At 42.9% G+C, this 16,543-nt stretch overlaps 2 protein-coding genes across 2 annotated transcripts; one reads left to right on the top strand and one right to left on the bottom strand.

Annotated features, from left to right (window-relative positions):
• Positions 1-1,410: 1,410 nt before the first annotated feature.
• On the top strand, positions 1,411-12,034 carry dnajc11a (DnaJ (Hsp40) homolog, subfamily C, member 11a). Its single transcript, XM_036533303.1, has 16 exons — positions 1,411-1,482; positions 2,694-2,823; positions 3,062-3,135; positions 3,413-3,514; positions 3,612-3,740; positions 4,126-4,248; positions 4,450-4,523; positions 5,541-5,730; positions 6,519-6,604; positions 7,285-7,401; positions 7,551-7,706; positions 8,171-8,240; positions 8,562-8,619; positions 8,765-8,907; positions 9,188-9,317; positions 10,420-12,034. Exons 1-16 carry the CDS (start codon positions 1,411-1,413, stop codon positions 10,443-10,445), a joined length of 1,680 nt encoding a protein of 559 aa, XP_036389196.1. The 3' UTR covers positions 10,446-12,034.
• Positions 12,035-13,766: 1,732 nt separating this feature from the next.
• On the bottom strand, positions 13,767-16,179 carry thap3 (THAP domain containing, apoptosis associated protein 3). Its single transcript, XM_036532830.1, has 3 exons — positions 16,106-16,179; positions 15,128-15,323; positions 13,767-14,056 (listed from the first exon to the last, which is right to left on the bottom strand). The coding sequence occupies exons 1-3, from the start codon at positions 16,177-16,179 to the stop codon at positions 13,835-13,837; spliced, it is 492 nt and encodes a 163-aa protein (XP_036388723.1). The 3' UTR covers positions 13,767-13,834.
• Between the last annotated feature and the right edge of the window lie 364 nt (positions 16,180-16,543).

Raw genomic sequence — 16,543 nt, 5'->3', positions numbered from 1 at the left:
GCGCGCACGTTTACTTTATCATTATAGATCAATCATATGTGATCACATGTGATCTGTAAATGATTCAAGTTCAGTGGCAAATATGACAGCTAAGTGTCCGAATTTGGCCTTCGATGGCTGACGGAAAAACAACTATTAAGCCAAGTTTTTAATATGTAAAAATATATAAATACATATAAAAATATAAATCTGTTTTGCATTTGCTGAGAAATGATCGACAAACATAATAACAGTAAATACAAAATCGATGGATTTTAGTATGCAGAATGCTTACCAGTGTGATGGTCTAAACGTTTGAAATGATCTGCTTAATAATGCCCCGTGAATATCTGAGATGTTCACACACGGAAACTTAGGAACAGAGAGGCTATCAAATCTAAATTGCACAACCAGTTGAATACCCACCTAGCTGCAAAGGCCGCATTTATGAATACATAATTCGTATAATTCATTGGCAGATTAATGAACATACGCTAATTGGAATGCATTCGCAGATAATGGATTAAATGTTTCTTCGCCCGCAGCGAACCCCGAACTGCTTGAACGCGATTGGCATTATTAAAGTGTGATGATCTTTACAGCTCACGCCCAATTGATAACAGGGCAGCGCTTTCCAAAACTGTGACCTTTTCCGCGCTGGAAGTCAAGTCATAAAAATGATTAAAAAAATAATGAAATGAGAAAACTCCTTCGATGTAAAACACATCAATTATTCACCCGTGAAAGGAGAACATGACAGAGACTTGAATGATAACCCCCTTCTTTAAATCGCATGGAGGTCGTGTTTCTGTATCTCCGTCGTCATGAACAGAAATCATTGCACTTGGTCCCGTTGCACTTCAGCATATTTATTAATTTCAAGAGTCTGTGTGCTTGGGGTAGTAAGTCAGCACTTGCATGTGAATATGGCCAACGAGTTGCGTCTAAAATATGAATGGACGCGATAATTACCTCTGCAGTTTCTCTTGCGTTTCAGTCTAAGGTTAGATCATTACACCCGTATTGCAAAGAGAAAATAAACTGTAGGCTGCCTGAACTGAACGATTCGCATTGACTAGAACGCCTAATCAAGTTACTTTTGACGTCTGTCAAAATACCATCGGCAATTAAATATGTCACGATAGGTGATTTATATTGAGTTTATTAAAGTTGTCTCCATTTGCTTCCCTTGTCGATATTAGCTACAACAGTTACTTCCTGAGAGGCTTAGGTAAACAATACAAAAACGTGCGCTTCCCATTTTCGCTACGCGAAGGCAGTCGGTGTCATTGCCCAGCGTGGGAAAGGACAGTGCAAAAATAAAATTGACACGAACATCCTAACCACAAGAGGGCAGTAACAGTTTCGAAACGCCTGCATTCGTATGTAATCTTAGCAGAAACAGTGAGGCGGTGATGAAAGGTTGCAAACATGGCGGCGGCCTTAGAGGAGGAAGAAATTGACAATGATGATTATTATTCACTTCTTAATGTCAGAAGAGAGGTAAGTCATCTCCTGAACCCGATCTCATGGTTTGACATACCTTTGGTATAAAGAGAATCTGTGGTCAATGTCTATGAAATGTCCCTTCTAAAAGCAAATTTAGATAGCCGCATAAGCAGATGACCCTCGCTTATCATTGATTTCACTCCTAAGGCGGTCCCCCAGTAGCTAACGTACATCTGAGTATAACTGGCTAACTGTATCCAGATATTCTCTTTGCTGCATTTCCAGTTGTATGGAACTGTGGTGGCTGGTAGCTTGCTAGCTAGCAACTATCAAGATTGGTAGGTAGTTACTCTAGCATCTACACATCGAAAGAAGTAGCCAGATGGAGCAGACGTATTCACCAACATGAATGTCACATTAGCCAACATCAGTGTTATAGTATGCTTTTCAAACTACTCATAATTTACAGGTGAACTCCTACTGGCTATTTAGAAACGTAAACGTTAGTTTGGCTGAAAAAACATATAACTTAGCAACCTAGTGGAAGCAGTTTTGGCTGCATGGCCGTGGCGATTTTGCTGTTATAACCTAAGCGTTACCTTGCCACTTGCCATTTTATTCCGAAGAGTAATCTAATAACGTTATTTTTATCAACAGATGGCAGTTAGCAGATGTCACGTTCTCGTTTACCTAGATTGTTGTATCTCTACTTTCTCATGTGTTTAGCTAGCTATGCTCCTGTAAGTTTCGTTTTAACACGTGAAATCTCAATTCTGGGGAATGTTTTAGCTAGCCAGCTCACTTGCCATGGTTTGTTGAATTATTTAAAGATAAGATAGTTAGTCTAACTGGTTAGTGTAGTTAGTCATCGTTACTTTGTTGCTCACTTTGTCAGTTAAAGATAACGTTAGCAACGCTAGTCAGCAGTTTCGAACCAGAATAGAAATTCCTGATACTCTCAGTCAGGCAAGAACCTCTTACTGTCACTTTGCTTTCCGGCTGTTATTTAAAAGCTCGTCAGGCATTGACACGTTTTAAATAACACACTTGAAGTTTGACTAAAATGTAGTCATGTGTCGCCCGTCAAGTGTCGAGTCGAGGTTTTATAGCTGGCAAGCTAGTTAGCCAATGGAATCGTTTGTTGTTAGCTATCGTCTGAAACCCCTGTCACTTTAAGTCAAACCCCTATTTTTCCCCCCCAAAAAACGGGTCCTACCTCCTTCTCCTTGTCCCTCACTCCCTCTGTCTGGTGACACTGTTGCCAGGCGACGCAGGAGGAGCTGAAGTCCTCTTACCGGCGACTGTGCATGCTTTACCACCCTGACAAGCACCGGGACCCTGAACTGAAGCGGCAGGCTGAGCAATTGTTTAATCTGGTGCATCAAGCCTATGAAGGTGAGAGGGGTCCCTGCCTTACAACCTGCTGCTTAGAGTAGAGGTTCCCAAACTATGGGAGTTGTTAGGGGTTGAAATGAGTGTTGAGAGACATCTGTCAAAGGAATTTTGTACATCTTCCATACAGGTACACAGTAATAAAACTGAACACAACACGGAGCACTACGCTGTTGTGCATGTTACCATCTGGACTTTAACTTAACTCTAACTGTGCTCGGTCTCCGCCATGTCTGTACAGTACTCAGTGATCCACAGTCCAGGGCCATCTATGACATCTATGGGAAGAGAGGGCTGGATATTGAAGGATGGGAGGTAAGAGTCATGTATAATATCTACGGTAAGAGCAGGCAGGAAGGTTGAGTAATCTGTGATATCCATGGTGAAGAGATCAAAGCATGAGAGACGGGAGCCATCTTATTGTGTAGCTCATAGTTTAGATGTGTAGCTCTGTTATATTGTGTGTCTCACAGTTTTATTGAGTAACTCACAGATAGTGTCTCAGTCTTATTGGATCACAGTCTGGGTTTGTTTCTCGCAGTTAAATCGTGTGGCTCACAGTCTTATTGAGCTCACTGTTCATGTGTTTCAGGTGGTGGAGAGGAAGAGGACGCCAGCGGAGATCAGGGAGGAGTTTGAGCGCTTGCAGCGAGAGAGGGAGGAGAGAAGACTACAGCAAAGGACCAATCCTAAGGTTTGGGGACTGTTTTCAGACAGACCGACAGTGTCTGGGGTGCAGTTGGGGGTGTTACCTCCATTTCCGGTAACACTTTCCTGTGTGTTCTCCTCAGGGTACGATTAGTGTAGGTGTGGATGCCACAGATCTCTTCGATCGCTATGAAGAAGACTATGAGGATATGCCAGGTGGGGGCTTTCCACACATCGAGATCAACAGAATGCACATTTCTCAGTCAATAGAGGTAAGACCTCCAGACCTGTTACTCTGTGTTGATGCTGATTTTTTTCACTAAAACCGCTATGCATTCACCATGTATATCTCAGAATGCAAAACAAGTTAACCTTTGTGCAGTGTCATAAACTTTGTTAAAAATGAATGGGAATTACTCTCTGCAGTGGTCTGTCTGAAAATATAGAACCGTCCTCCTTAAAATACAGAAACTGGTACAAGAATGGAGTTAAAAGACTGGAGTTAAACCTCAGAGGAATGGTTTTTGGAGTTATCTCAGCATTCTGCACAGAGTGTGATAGTGCTATTTGAGGAAACAAGTGTGACTGTGTATCTCTCCATCTCTGTCTCTCCCACTGCCTCCCCCTTCTCTCTCTGTGATCCTCCCCATCTCCCAGGCTCCTCTGACGACCTCTGACACGGCTGTCCTCTCTGGCTCTCTCTCCACGCACAATGGTAATGGAGGGGGCAACATTACTCTGGCACTGCGGAGGGTCACCTCTGCCAAGGGCTGGGGAGAGGTGAGAGTGTATGGCTTATCCAACATGTACCAAACACATACCACCAAAAATGTATATTGTACTTTGCAGAAAAATTTGCAAATGGGTGCAGGTTAGTTAGGGCCCTCCCATACACAGGCTTTCAGAGGAGGGACATGAAGCATGGCTATGCACTTATAACTTGGTGCTCAGTTAACAGTAGGGCTTTGTGTTTCTGCACAGGTGGAGTTCGGTGCAGGAGACACGCATGGGCCACTCTTTGGTTTGAAGATATTCCGCAACCTCACCCAGCGCTGGTGAGTCTGGAGGCTGCGATACTTATACCCAGCCATCCATTTTGGTGTGCATTTTTAAAAAGAGAACATGCTGTTCAGGCATCAGAGACACTGTGGTTAGAAATATATCCTCTTAGTATCTGTGTATCTAGTTTTTATTTTTGGTTATGAATAAGAAAATAAATGAGCAAAACAGAGAGCCTAAAATTACTGATCGTGATTGTATATATATGTTTTCCTTATAAGTCCTTTGGTCATTAAGCCTTGTTGAGCATGCTTTATTGCAGAGCCCCATTTCTGTCTGGCTTTTGCAGACACTCATATCCAGGTGGACTTGCAGAGCTCTCTAAGGTGTGAGAGCTGGGACGGTTGTCCAGGGCTGTTAGCAGCAGTTTGTGGTAATGATATTTTTTCTAGCTGAGGGAAGAGAAGAATAGAGGGAGGAGAGTGGAGGAGACTGCCGAGGTCGAGGTTGATGGAGAGCTTGGTTCCCTTCCATCTCTCTCACGCTGAGCACAGCTCGGCCTCGTCTGATTGGAGCACTGGGAAGAGTCAGGGGTTCTGGAGAGCACTGTGAGCTGGCCGGGCAGGTGGAGGACAGAGAGAGCCAAGAATTGATTTGAAATTCAACATTCAAGTGGAGGCAGAAAAGTCAACAGAGACCTCAGAAAGAGTCTGCAGAAGTACATCTGCGTACATGCAGACACTTGCATTGAGCATGTATTTTCAACCATAGATATTAAATATTCACAAATTCCCCAACCCCTTGTATTCTCACCCTTTTTCTGTTGAAAATTGGAAAGTTGTGTTGCTCCATAGTGGTCTCTGGTACATTTATCAGAGTTCACGGTGTAGCTTTCTTTATTATTATCAAACACCCTACCGTGTAGTGGTGGGTGAGTGAGGCTTCATGAACCCGCAAAGTGGGTTCAGCTATCATGTGTTATAAGTGGGTAACTGGTTTTAACCAATCACAGTGTTTTGCTGTGGAAAGCCAAGGCTTTTGATTGGTTTCAGATGAGAGTGTGTTTTTGGCAGCTTCCTGACAGCGCAGTGTGGGATGCAGTTCTCCTCCCGGGGGGTGCGGCCAGGAGTCACCACGGTGTTGGCCCGTCACCTGGACAAGAATACCATGGGCTATCTGCAATGGCGTTGGGGAACCCAGTCCTCCATGAACACCAGCATCGTTAGGGACACCAAGAGCAGCCACTTCACCTTCGCTGTGCAGGTCAGGTTCATTGTTGAGATTGATCTGTCCCACAGTAATATGTTTCATACTGTATGTCTTGGTGCATTGGTACACAAGTAATGAATAACACTTTGGTATCAGTTCAGATGTAACAGCTTTTGTTTTGTGTTCTTCGACAAAATTGGACAGTTTGTTGCCTCTTGTCCTTTTCAATAAACCTTACTTCTATAAAGAAAAATGTTTTGTATCGAAATGTAACAACTGTGCAGATTCTAAAAAACCCTGAGCTATTTCAGCTATAGTAAGCTCTAATGAAGGCCTGCAGCCAAAACGCATTTGTGTTTTTCCAATATTTATCCTGTCAGTTTTTTTGCAGTGGCCTTCATGAATTAAGGAAGATTTTATCTGCCGACTTGGTGTTGTGAAACCAGCAGCAGAAGTGCTGCTGTTTCCTGTTGTATGTTTTTAGCAGAGCTATGTGGGAGTTGACTTCATGCCTTTTGTGAATTGAACAGAGCAGCTTAGTTACTAAGCACCTAAAGTTACTCCTTATCATATGTAAAAGACATGTAAAACAGACAGCAGCACCTCCACAAAGTGAGCTGATGCAGTCTGGGCTCAGGAGGAGCTGACTGGAGAGTGCTGCTTACAGACCTGAAGGGCAAGGGAGGGGGTGTGAGGGGGGTGGTTGTGATCCAGTACTGTGAGTCAGTAGTGTGTGACACAGAACCGTAACAGGGTGGTTCTAATCCGCTCCGAGGCAGTGTGTAACGCAGTCACAGGCTGTCTCTGATCCTCCATCTCTCCTCTTGCTTATTTGTGTCTAGTTGGGGATTCCGCACTCCTTCTTGATGATGAGCTACCAGTACAAATTCCAGGATGAAGACCAGACCAAGATCAAAGGCTCCGTCAAGTATGTGTTGCTGTCCCACAGGGCCCAAGATACTATATCAGTTGCTACCTCATTTGCTGGGTCCCAGGTCCAATGTAGAGATCCGAGGAGTTCCCACGGTTCTTGAAAGTCTTGAAATTTTCATATTGAAAAGCAATACAAAATTGCCCAAACAGAAAATAGGTTATTTTTGCTTCAACAGCAGGCAAAAAATATTACTTCCTAGCTTGTCATTAATTGTTAGGTTGTCTTTAATGTCAAGTCCAACAAGCTCAGGGTGCTGAATTTGCTTACCAATGGCTAGCCCACTGACTTTTAGATTAATTAATCTTACTGCTGTTAGTGATGGATGACTGCCATGCGCTGCCAAGCATGTGCCCACAGTCATATATAATATTATATCTCTCTGCAGTTTCCCCTTCAGAGTAGCCCAAAATCATAGTGCCATTTCTGACTGTTGTATTTAGTAAAAATAGCCCATTCCATTTAAAAAAGTAGTAGTTCCATTTATCTTTACAAAGCCATTGCAAAACTCATGAAAAATGTGGGGACACCAACACATATCACCAGCCCCTCTGCATTCCACCGGTCCAGCAGGGAATACATGCTTAAATCAGCTTTCACATTTAAACTCTTTAAAACTGTCTTTGGCCTCTTTGTCTCTGGTATTAGATAACCTTGTGTCTCTGCTTGCTTGGCAGGTCAGGGTTTTTCGGCACAGTGGTGGAGTATGGGGCGGAGCGCAAGATCAGTCGGCACAGCGTGCTGGGGGCTACGGTCAGCATAGGAGTCCCCCAGGGCGTGTCCCTCAAAATCAAGTACGTCCTCAAGCTCATTCGTTCAGACTCCTCCTCCCCTGCACAGCTAAAGTTTGGTGCTGCGGAAGCACTGATGGGATTTCAGCGCGAGTGTGTATTTGTGACGCTCGCCGTCCCTTGGCTCACTCCTCATCTGCTTTTTTCTGCAGACTGAACAGGGCCAGTCAGACCTACTTCTTCCCCATTCACCTGACGGACCAGGTGCTGCCCAGCGCTGTCTTCTATGCCACCGTTGGGCCGCTGGTCTTCTACTTGGCCATCCAGAGGCTCGTCATCAAGCCCTACGTGCGCGCTCAGAAAGAAAGGTGAGACACCCCATCTGAATACTGCTTCTTCCTATTCTGGCTACCTGTTTCATACAGTCTGTCTACCTGCCTATCTCTCTTTTTATATAATTTGTGTGTCTGTCTCACCCACAACATTCTCCCTGTCTCTCTCATCTTTTCCGTCTACCTGCCTGCCTGTCTGTCTGTAATGTGTATGTCCATCTGATCCACATTCTGTCTGTCTGTCATTTTTTTCTGCTTGTCTGTCCCATATATGGTCTGCTTGTCTGTCTGGTACACATTTTTCTAGACAATATCAGTCCGTCAAAAACATTCTGGAATTATGTGAAAAATGCTGACCCAATCCACTTATCAAAAAAGTAGTGCCAGTGATTGTGTTGTGGCTGCGGGTGGGAATAAACGCATACCGTTATACGTAAGAATGATCTGATGGTGTGACTGTGTCTGAGCACTCACTCACAGTGTTCCCCTCTCCCACACAGTGACCTGGAGAAACAGCGGGAGAGCAGCGCCACGGAAACCGCGAGGAAGAAGCAGGAGGCGGAGTCAGCCGTGAGTCCCACGGAGGCCAGGGGCCCCCCTCATTATGAATGTCATTATCGTTATTATTAGTATTAGAACCGTTTGGCAGATGCTGGCACCCACGTATGCAAATGAATGATGACCTCATAAGCGAGGTGATACTTTTAATACTTTCCAGTGATATCAGGGAAAAGAAGAGCCTTAAGCTTTCGTTATCTGTGCTTCTATCAAGGTGATGAATGTGTTTTTCTGTAGTGTGCACACACGGGGCTGATGAGGCAGCCTGTATCTCCCACTCTCCCTTTATCTCTCTCTCTTTCCCCCCCTCTCTCCCTCTCTCTTTCTTTGCAGGTTCTGCTGATGCAGGAGTCTGTGCGCAGAATCATAGAGGCAGAGGAGTCCAGGCTGGGTGAGTGCAGCTTGGATTGTCCTTCATTCAGTGCGCCAGCACAGATCGATTGAAATGGCTGGCGATTTAAAAAAAAAAATGGTTAAGACATTGTTATGGGGCTTATGGAGATGGTGGACATCAATGCGCTTTACTGTCTTATCAGGTCTCATCATTCTTAATGCCTGGTACGGCAAGTTTGTGACTGACAACAGCAGGAAGCACGAAAGGGCAAAGGTCATCGATGTGACGGTGCCCCTGCAGTGTTTGGTGAAGGACTCCAAGCTCATTCTCACGGAGGCCACAAAGGTGATGACCATATACCTGCAATTCTTCACCAACATGGACCACATCTGAAACAGTGCTCACAGGATTTTGAGGAAGTCAGTTAAGAAGCTAATTCATTTTGAGCATATATTGAGTAGCATTTGATTTAATGGCACCTTCCTTATTTAATCAGTAAAATATTTCATCAGCGCAGACGTATCAATGAAAACAGTGTAGCAGCACAGCCTCATGACATTAACTGAGTGTGGCTGTTCTCTTAACTTCTGTCCCCGCCTCCATGCTGTGATTGGTGCGTCTGTAGTCGGGCTTGCCGGGGTTCTACGACCCATGTGTGGGCGAGGAGAAGAGCCTGAAGGTGCTGTATCAGTTCCGAGGCGTGATGCACCAGGTGCTGTCCGGGGACACAGAGCCACTCAGGATACCAAAGCAATGTAAGTTCATCCCGTCTTTCAGTCTGTTCATTATCTGATTTTCATGTCCCTGTGTGGTGTCTGTTCTCCCTGTTCCCGTTCCTGTGTAATATCGAAACTTGTTGAGATCTGTTCCTCCTGTTTTTGTGTGATATCTGCACCTCCTGCTCTAGTTCCTATGCGATATCTGTTTGTGCTGTTTTTGTTCCTGCATGATATCTGTTCCCCGTTTCTGTTCCTGTGTGATATCCTGATATCTTCCAAGGTCCTGTTGATATCTATTGCTCCTGCCCCTGTGTGACATCTGCTGTCCCTGTTCTGGATCCTATGTTGTGTCTGCACTTCTTGTTCCTTTATGATATCTATTCCTTCATTTCCCATTTTCTTCTGATATCTGTTCCTTTTCCTATGATATCTTCTCTCAGTCATTCTCCACTCTCCACTCTCACTGCCTGCTACAGTGGATACTTGATAGTGACTCTGAGCATTGAGCATAATCACTGTGAGTCTGGGGCACATATACAGTGTGGTGGAGGCAATTATTGGAAATAGAACCTGCAGTGTACATCAGTACACAATCTATTGAAAGTGGCAGTATTCAGCCTGTTGAGACGTCGCAGCTCATCATTTGCCAGTAATCTCGAGGGAATTTATCACTGTGTCAGTGTTGGTATTTGAACGGTATCAGAGTTTCGCACTCCACTGCAAATCCCTAGCATGTTGTTCTATTCATTTAGAACTCTGTGCGTGAAGAATTTCTAAAATTCTTTCTAGTGTCAGTGTGAAATTGACTTTTATCTAATTCTTCCTTACGAGCCTCTAGTTCAGCTCACAGAACGTTTTTGTAAAAAAAAGCCTTTGCTGTCAAACTTATTAATCCTTTATTGAATATTCCTCTATCTGAAACCATGATTACCCTAACCCTGAGGGTACTGCATTTGGCTTGATAAAAATGTCTGTCTGTCTGCATCAAAGGGGCATAGTAACAACGTTTTAACACTAGAGGTCAATGCTGAATCAAAGGGGCTCAATCTGTGGTTGAACTTGTGGTGTTGTATAGCTTAATGTAATGTTGTGTGAGGGCTCTTATTGAACTTACACTGGCGTCTGTTTCCTTGTCCAGCTCACAGGATCGACACAGACACTTAGAGACCCTCCTCTGCTGGGCTGAAAAGGACAAGGCTTTGGGTTGCCATGTATGGAGAGGTGCGGATGGACAGCTGGAAAAGTATTATGGACAGACATTGAGTTCGAGAGACCTGGAGAGACCTTTTGCCCTTAGGCATCCATGTGTGTTCCTTTCCTTCTGTTGTCTATATATATATGCAACATATATATATATTGGAAATATCTATGTTTATCAGAGGTGTGTATTTTGGCAACGTTGTCAATAATGGAAGCCATTTTTTTAATTACTGGAAGAGTCCTGAGGCTTGTCTCACACTAAACTGCTGTTACTGCGAAGATCCGCATGTTTGTGTGTGCATGATCACACATGCATGCACAGGCATTGTGAAAGCTTCTGTCAATTTCTTCTGGTTTCCCCTTTGTCAATGTCTACAATTTTATATTTGCATAAAATTAGTGTCATACTCATGTACTTCTTTTACCATGGCTCCCTGTGCAAAACCATGCATTACCTCTGTACCTCATTCAGTGCTGTACACAGAGGGTGTACTGAACACTACAGTGCCTCAACCTGACCTTGTGTTTTGAAGTCTCGGTATGTCCTCTGAACCATGTATTATTGCCATATAAAAAGGCTGTGATGAATGCAGATGCTGTCTGAATCTGTCAACACTGCTTGACCAGTGAGGATGATGGTGGGGGACATATGGACTCCCCTTGCCCCACCCACCCACCCCCAGGGGTGTGCAGTCTTATTTTTTTCTGTGCCCTACTTCTACGTGAAGTAACAATCCCAGTCAGTAATGAGCATGTTATAACGCCAATCTCGTGGACGAAGATATGCCCTCTCGCCCACTACACGCTCTGTCACTTGACATGATCAGTCAGATGTTAAGGGTGAAGATAGCTGGAACTTCATTTCAGGGTTGGTCAGCCCTTGGGGGGACCAGAGGGCCACAGGTTTTGCAATTACCTTTCAATTAGCCACCAGTTCACAGGAGGAGCATCAGGTGAGCTGGCTTCCTGTTGCTATCATACCTTCAAAATGACAAGAGATGAGGTAGACAAAAAACTATTTGATCCTGCAGCCCTCAAACTCTGGCATACCCTCTTTGGGATACTATGGCAAAGGGAACTGTACCTTAATTTTTTCTTTGGTGCAATGCTGCCTCCTTGTGTTTATGCAATTATAATGCAAGCAATGACATTAAAGGCAAAACATCATCTTAGTCCTCACCAGAGCTGTATATTATGGGAAAGGTGACAGCCAACTTTTAACAAGTGTCAAGTGCAATGTAAAGGTTTTTTATCACAAAGCCATTTGCTGAGGACACCACTGTTTAAAGCGATCCAGTGGCTCCAGCTCCATCTGTACTGTATTACTCTAGGGCTGTAGGCAAAAATAAACCACGACTATCATTTGTTTTTCAATCAGTGTAAGTCAGCCATGTCTGCCTGTTGTCACTATAAAATGTTGAGCCTTTAAAGGGTTTCAGAGTTGGAATGTTTGAATCTATGCATGTTCTTCATTGATTCTCTAGCTTTGCTATGCTTATACACCTTAGAGAGGGTCTTTGAGTAAGGTATTGTTTTTTAAGTGAAGTCATTGAAGTGGAATGATAAAGGAACAAGGAATAGTTACTTTAGTTTTATTTTCCACAATTTTATACAACTTTCCCAATATGGAAAATAAGAAAAAAAAACAACATTAAAAAATGCAGTAATGGCATCAAGTCTTAGTTTTTAAGTTCTTGAGTTTGTACATGTACCAGAAGATACTGCCCATTGTATTTATCCAGCTTTCTTAATTCTTCATTAATTAGGAATATTTTAATGAGGGTAAATGAGGTTGTTTTCACAGAACTATCTTTTCCAAAAGGCACTGAAATATCTGGGGTATATGTGGTGAAGGCACAGTTTATCTGCTCCTTTAGATTTCATGGCATGCATCAGTAGGTCTTCTCGCTCTCTCCAAGAGCAGTAGCAGTGTCAGAACTACAGAGAGAAGCTTAATTGATCCAAAAAAGACCACAATTTCCTAATCAAAGTGGTAAGTGCCAGGGTGGTCAGACAGCCTGCAGATCTTGAGGGCCTCTAGGACCAGGGTTGAGTAGGCCTCAGCATGCAAGAGAAGTTGCATCAAATGGGTCTTGCAAAACAGCACACTCAGGACCCAGCAAAGCATCTCAAGCAGTTTGGCAATTCCAGTCTGTGTGGGAGAGCTTCAGCCCTGTGCTCAGGCCAGTCTTCAGTGAGGACATTAGGGCTTCTCCCCTGTCCAGGTGTCAGATGTGAAAAGGCCCTTTGAGGTTAGTTTTCACAAAGAAACCAGGCCATTTCTACAGCCTCTCTAAAGGTCCTCAGTCCTAGTTAATGTTCATTTCTCCCCCTTCATGTGCCAAGCCATGATTCTTTACAGAGCCATGTAGTGTTGTATGTCAGTCACCTCTATTGTCCAGTGGTGTTTCCCCACATCTTTCTAACAATGGAACTATTCTTTTATGGGAAAAACCCTTTCCTTTTTTCTGTCAGTGTGTCAGTGAACTGTAGCAAAGAATATCCTTGCTGTGCAACCTGTACTGAGGATGGTGTCCTGATCTTATGGAGAAGGACTGGATTAAATGGCCCAGCTTTCAGGAGCTCAAATGGTGTGTCTCTTTACTTGAGTGGAATATATAATTGAGTATTTACTTGTACTATATTGGTAGAACATTAGGAACAACTGATTAGCTTTGGCTGAAGTTGGCTGTGAAATAAACTGGGAAACTGTGAACAGAGAAATTACTGTGTTTGTGTTGTTTAGCTGTTTTTTTCCAGTAATTTGTAGTGTACTTGGACTTGGTATCTGAAGTGAGGTTACTGGTTATAATTAGAATGGCAGAAGCCATCAGTACAAGTATCCTTTAGCACAACAAGTATCCTTTAACACAAAATATCATAACCACATGAATATCTCATTTAAGAATAGTCCTTTTAGAACTCGTAATTGATGAGTCATTCATGTCCATATTTCATGCCGTAACCATTTTTTCATGGGCACACATTTGATGAAATCTTCTATTAAATCTTCTATTAAAAAGGTGGTTTCAGTTCATTCTCAACAGATTTTGTATTAAATAATTTTACACTTGGCATTATCCACCAACGCCTTCGATATATCAAATTAAAGTTTCCTTTAATCCTGTAACAATGTTCCATTGTGAAGGAACATATACTGTACTTTATCATATATACTCCATAAATTCAATATTTTTTAAATATTGTGCATTCAAACTTTGCATTGTTGTGCTGTGTACCATTTCTTCTCATTTCTGAGCTGAGCCCATGAGTTAACACAGTATACAGAAAATCCACACCAGGGCAGTGTGTGGAGTCCTGTTCTTAGTGACACGCATGTCACTTCCTGTGGTCTACAGGGCAGTGCCACATGTGACCATGATGCTCCTCCCAGCACGCAGACTTGCCAGCTCCTGGCGAGCAGCACACAGCTTCAGCCTCATCCTCCGGATCACCTGACACTTGATCTTTAACCTCTTGTGAAGCTGTCTGTTGATATCCAGGGTGCTAAAGAGGCGAGCCTTGGTCTCAATAGGATCAGTGAGCGCATAGCTGTGATCAAAGGGCCCAAGAACCTGCAACAAATAGGGCACATGAGAGTATGAACAGAGACTAGGTGCATATCTCTACACTCCTTCCTTAACAGTTTAAGGGGTTTTGGTTGGTATACTAATTCCTCTACCTGCTACAAATATAAAATTCTTGTTCCAGTATCAGGATCTTAGGTTTAACAAAATAGGGACAGAACTTTGAGTAATAATAAACTTAACAGGTGCAACAATGTTTAAATAATAATATAACTATTATATTATAATGTATATATTTGTTGAGAATTATGTGAAAAGTTTAGACACATTTCTTGATAAACTACATGCTGTAAGCATTCTGCAAATTTCTTTCTTTGTTCACAAGCGTAATACACAATGCATTTTATCAAGATTCATCAGATTTACCTACCTAGTAGGTAAGGTCTCAAATGCAACTACTAAATCACTATACCATTACAGAACTCTAATGAGTTATGGCAATCCATAACTTCATAAAGAAGTGAAGTTATAATATTTTACCTGTGAAACAGGGTTTAGGTGTTTTTCCACACTGTGTTTGATCTCCTCTGCAGAAACAGATGTAACACACACATCCTGATCCACCTCCTGTCGCTGTGACTCCACCTTCTCTAACAGGAGTCCCTCCCATTCTGGGAAACTATGAGACAACTCTTTTTTCAACTTCTTTCTGGACTTCCTTCTCTGAAAGAGTCACAATGAATCATGATTCCACCAATCAATATCTGTTAAACATACCCATGAACAGCATGGCAAAATAACTATGAACAAAATATGTCAGACGGAACCAGACTAATGAAGACTGACAAGCAACCTGAGGATCAGCACACAAAAATGCATTTGTACTGAATGTGTTATATATGGAAGGCATTTTTCAAACAATACCTTTTTCAGAAATAACGTAATGTTTCTTTAAGTCACTGGCACAAACAGGACAGACCAGCTCTTTCACTTTTGCCATCTAAGGCTGCATCTCTTCAAGACATTATGAACGTGTCGGCAAGCATGGGGAGAGTAAGCTGAACCCATGCAGGTGGCAGGTAAACGCTGAACTCATGCAGTTGGCAGGTGAATGCTCACCTTTGTGTTGGATGGAGGGAATGTAAAGACGGTGGGCACAGCGTTCCACAGCAGATTCTTGCGGTTGCCTAGGCCGCTGAAGCAGTCCGAGGTGAAATGGTGTGAGCAGATCACCATGTGTCTCTTGGGCTGGAAGTCCTCACGGCCAATGTTATCAAGCCACTGCTTCAGTACTGATGGCTTACTAAAGGGAAACCTTGAGATTCAGATGCAGAATTTTATACATATGCAGATGGAGATATCCATATTTATTCATACCCCTTTTTAAACAGGAGCAAGACATGATTTCTGGATTATTTGCAAACATCTAAACATCTCTCTGCCCAGTGCAATATTGTTAAGATTAAATGTACCAATACGTAGCCTCTCTCTTATGTGATGTGTTCATATTCAGTCAGGGGCATCAATATAGAGGACACTGTAGATGAAGGGGTCAGTATGACAACAGTAACACCTCAAATAACTTTTGGCAAGGATATACATTTAAAACGTGGCACTGCTCAAAAACGGTGAGATACATGTTTAAAAGACAAATTTACATCTGATTATTCTAATGAGACATGCCGCTTAAGAATCACCGACACAGCTATTTCATATCTCTGGATTATGGGCTTTCTAATTTTATCATAATCATATTGTAGGTACCTACATTTTGTTTGTTTTCCCAACACCTCCTGACAAGTGGTTTCAGTGCACAAGTTGCACCCACCTACAAAACCCACTCCCACGGCGCTTTACGTGCACCCTTCGGACCTTGAAATATCTGGTTGTTGAAGTTATGTTTTAGACTTTCAAATCAGTTCACTGCCTTAATAAAGTGGTGGTTCTAAAACAGCAATCAGGCGAGTCACTTCAACACTGAACAAGCAGTCACAAGCAGCAATGCAACAATTTAAAATTACTGAGGACAAGCGTACACTACAAAGAACAAACACTATATCTACGATGTAGATAATTAACACGTATGTAGCTGCATACCTATGAAAGGTGAGATCCGGATTCTTGCTGCTGTATCTATTGGTACAGTTGTACGCAGAACAACTCTTCGGCATCCTTTCACTTGTGGTCTGTTTGCCCCGAACAAAAATGGCGGACACTTTTAGCTGCAGTCGCCCCTCAGTCGCTCAAAAACAGGTTTGCGAAAAAAACACGCCATGTGGAAAAAGCTCGCCAAGTTCGTAAAAAGGTGATGTACCTTAAGAACCAAGCAGAAACCATTCAACCATGCAAACATAAAAATAATATGTATGTTTTGTTTTTAAAATCCAATATACTGAACTTCTATCGTTCCCAGGGGTGGGCGTTGATATTCAACTTAGCCAAGATGGCTGCAACCTTCGGTACTCCTCGGACTGTATCGGACGTTTCCGACGACGAGCAATCTCCTTGCTTGATATGTGGTACCTCCCTAACTCT

This window comes from Megalops cyprinoides, chromosome 7, assembly GCF_013368585.1.
Source record: "Megalops cyprinoides isolate fMegCyp1 chromosome 7, fMegCyp1.pri, whole genome shotgun sequence".
NCBI lineage: Eukaryota > Metazoa > Chordata > Actinopteri > Elopiformes > Megalopidae > Megalops > Megalops cyprinoides.
This window is presented reverse-complemented; position numbering and strand designations above follow the sequence as displayed.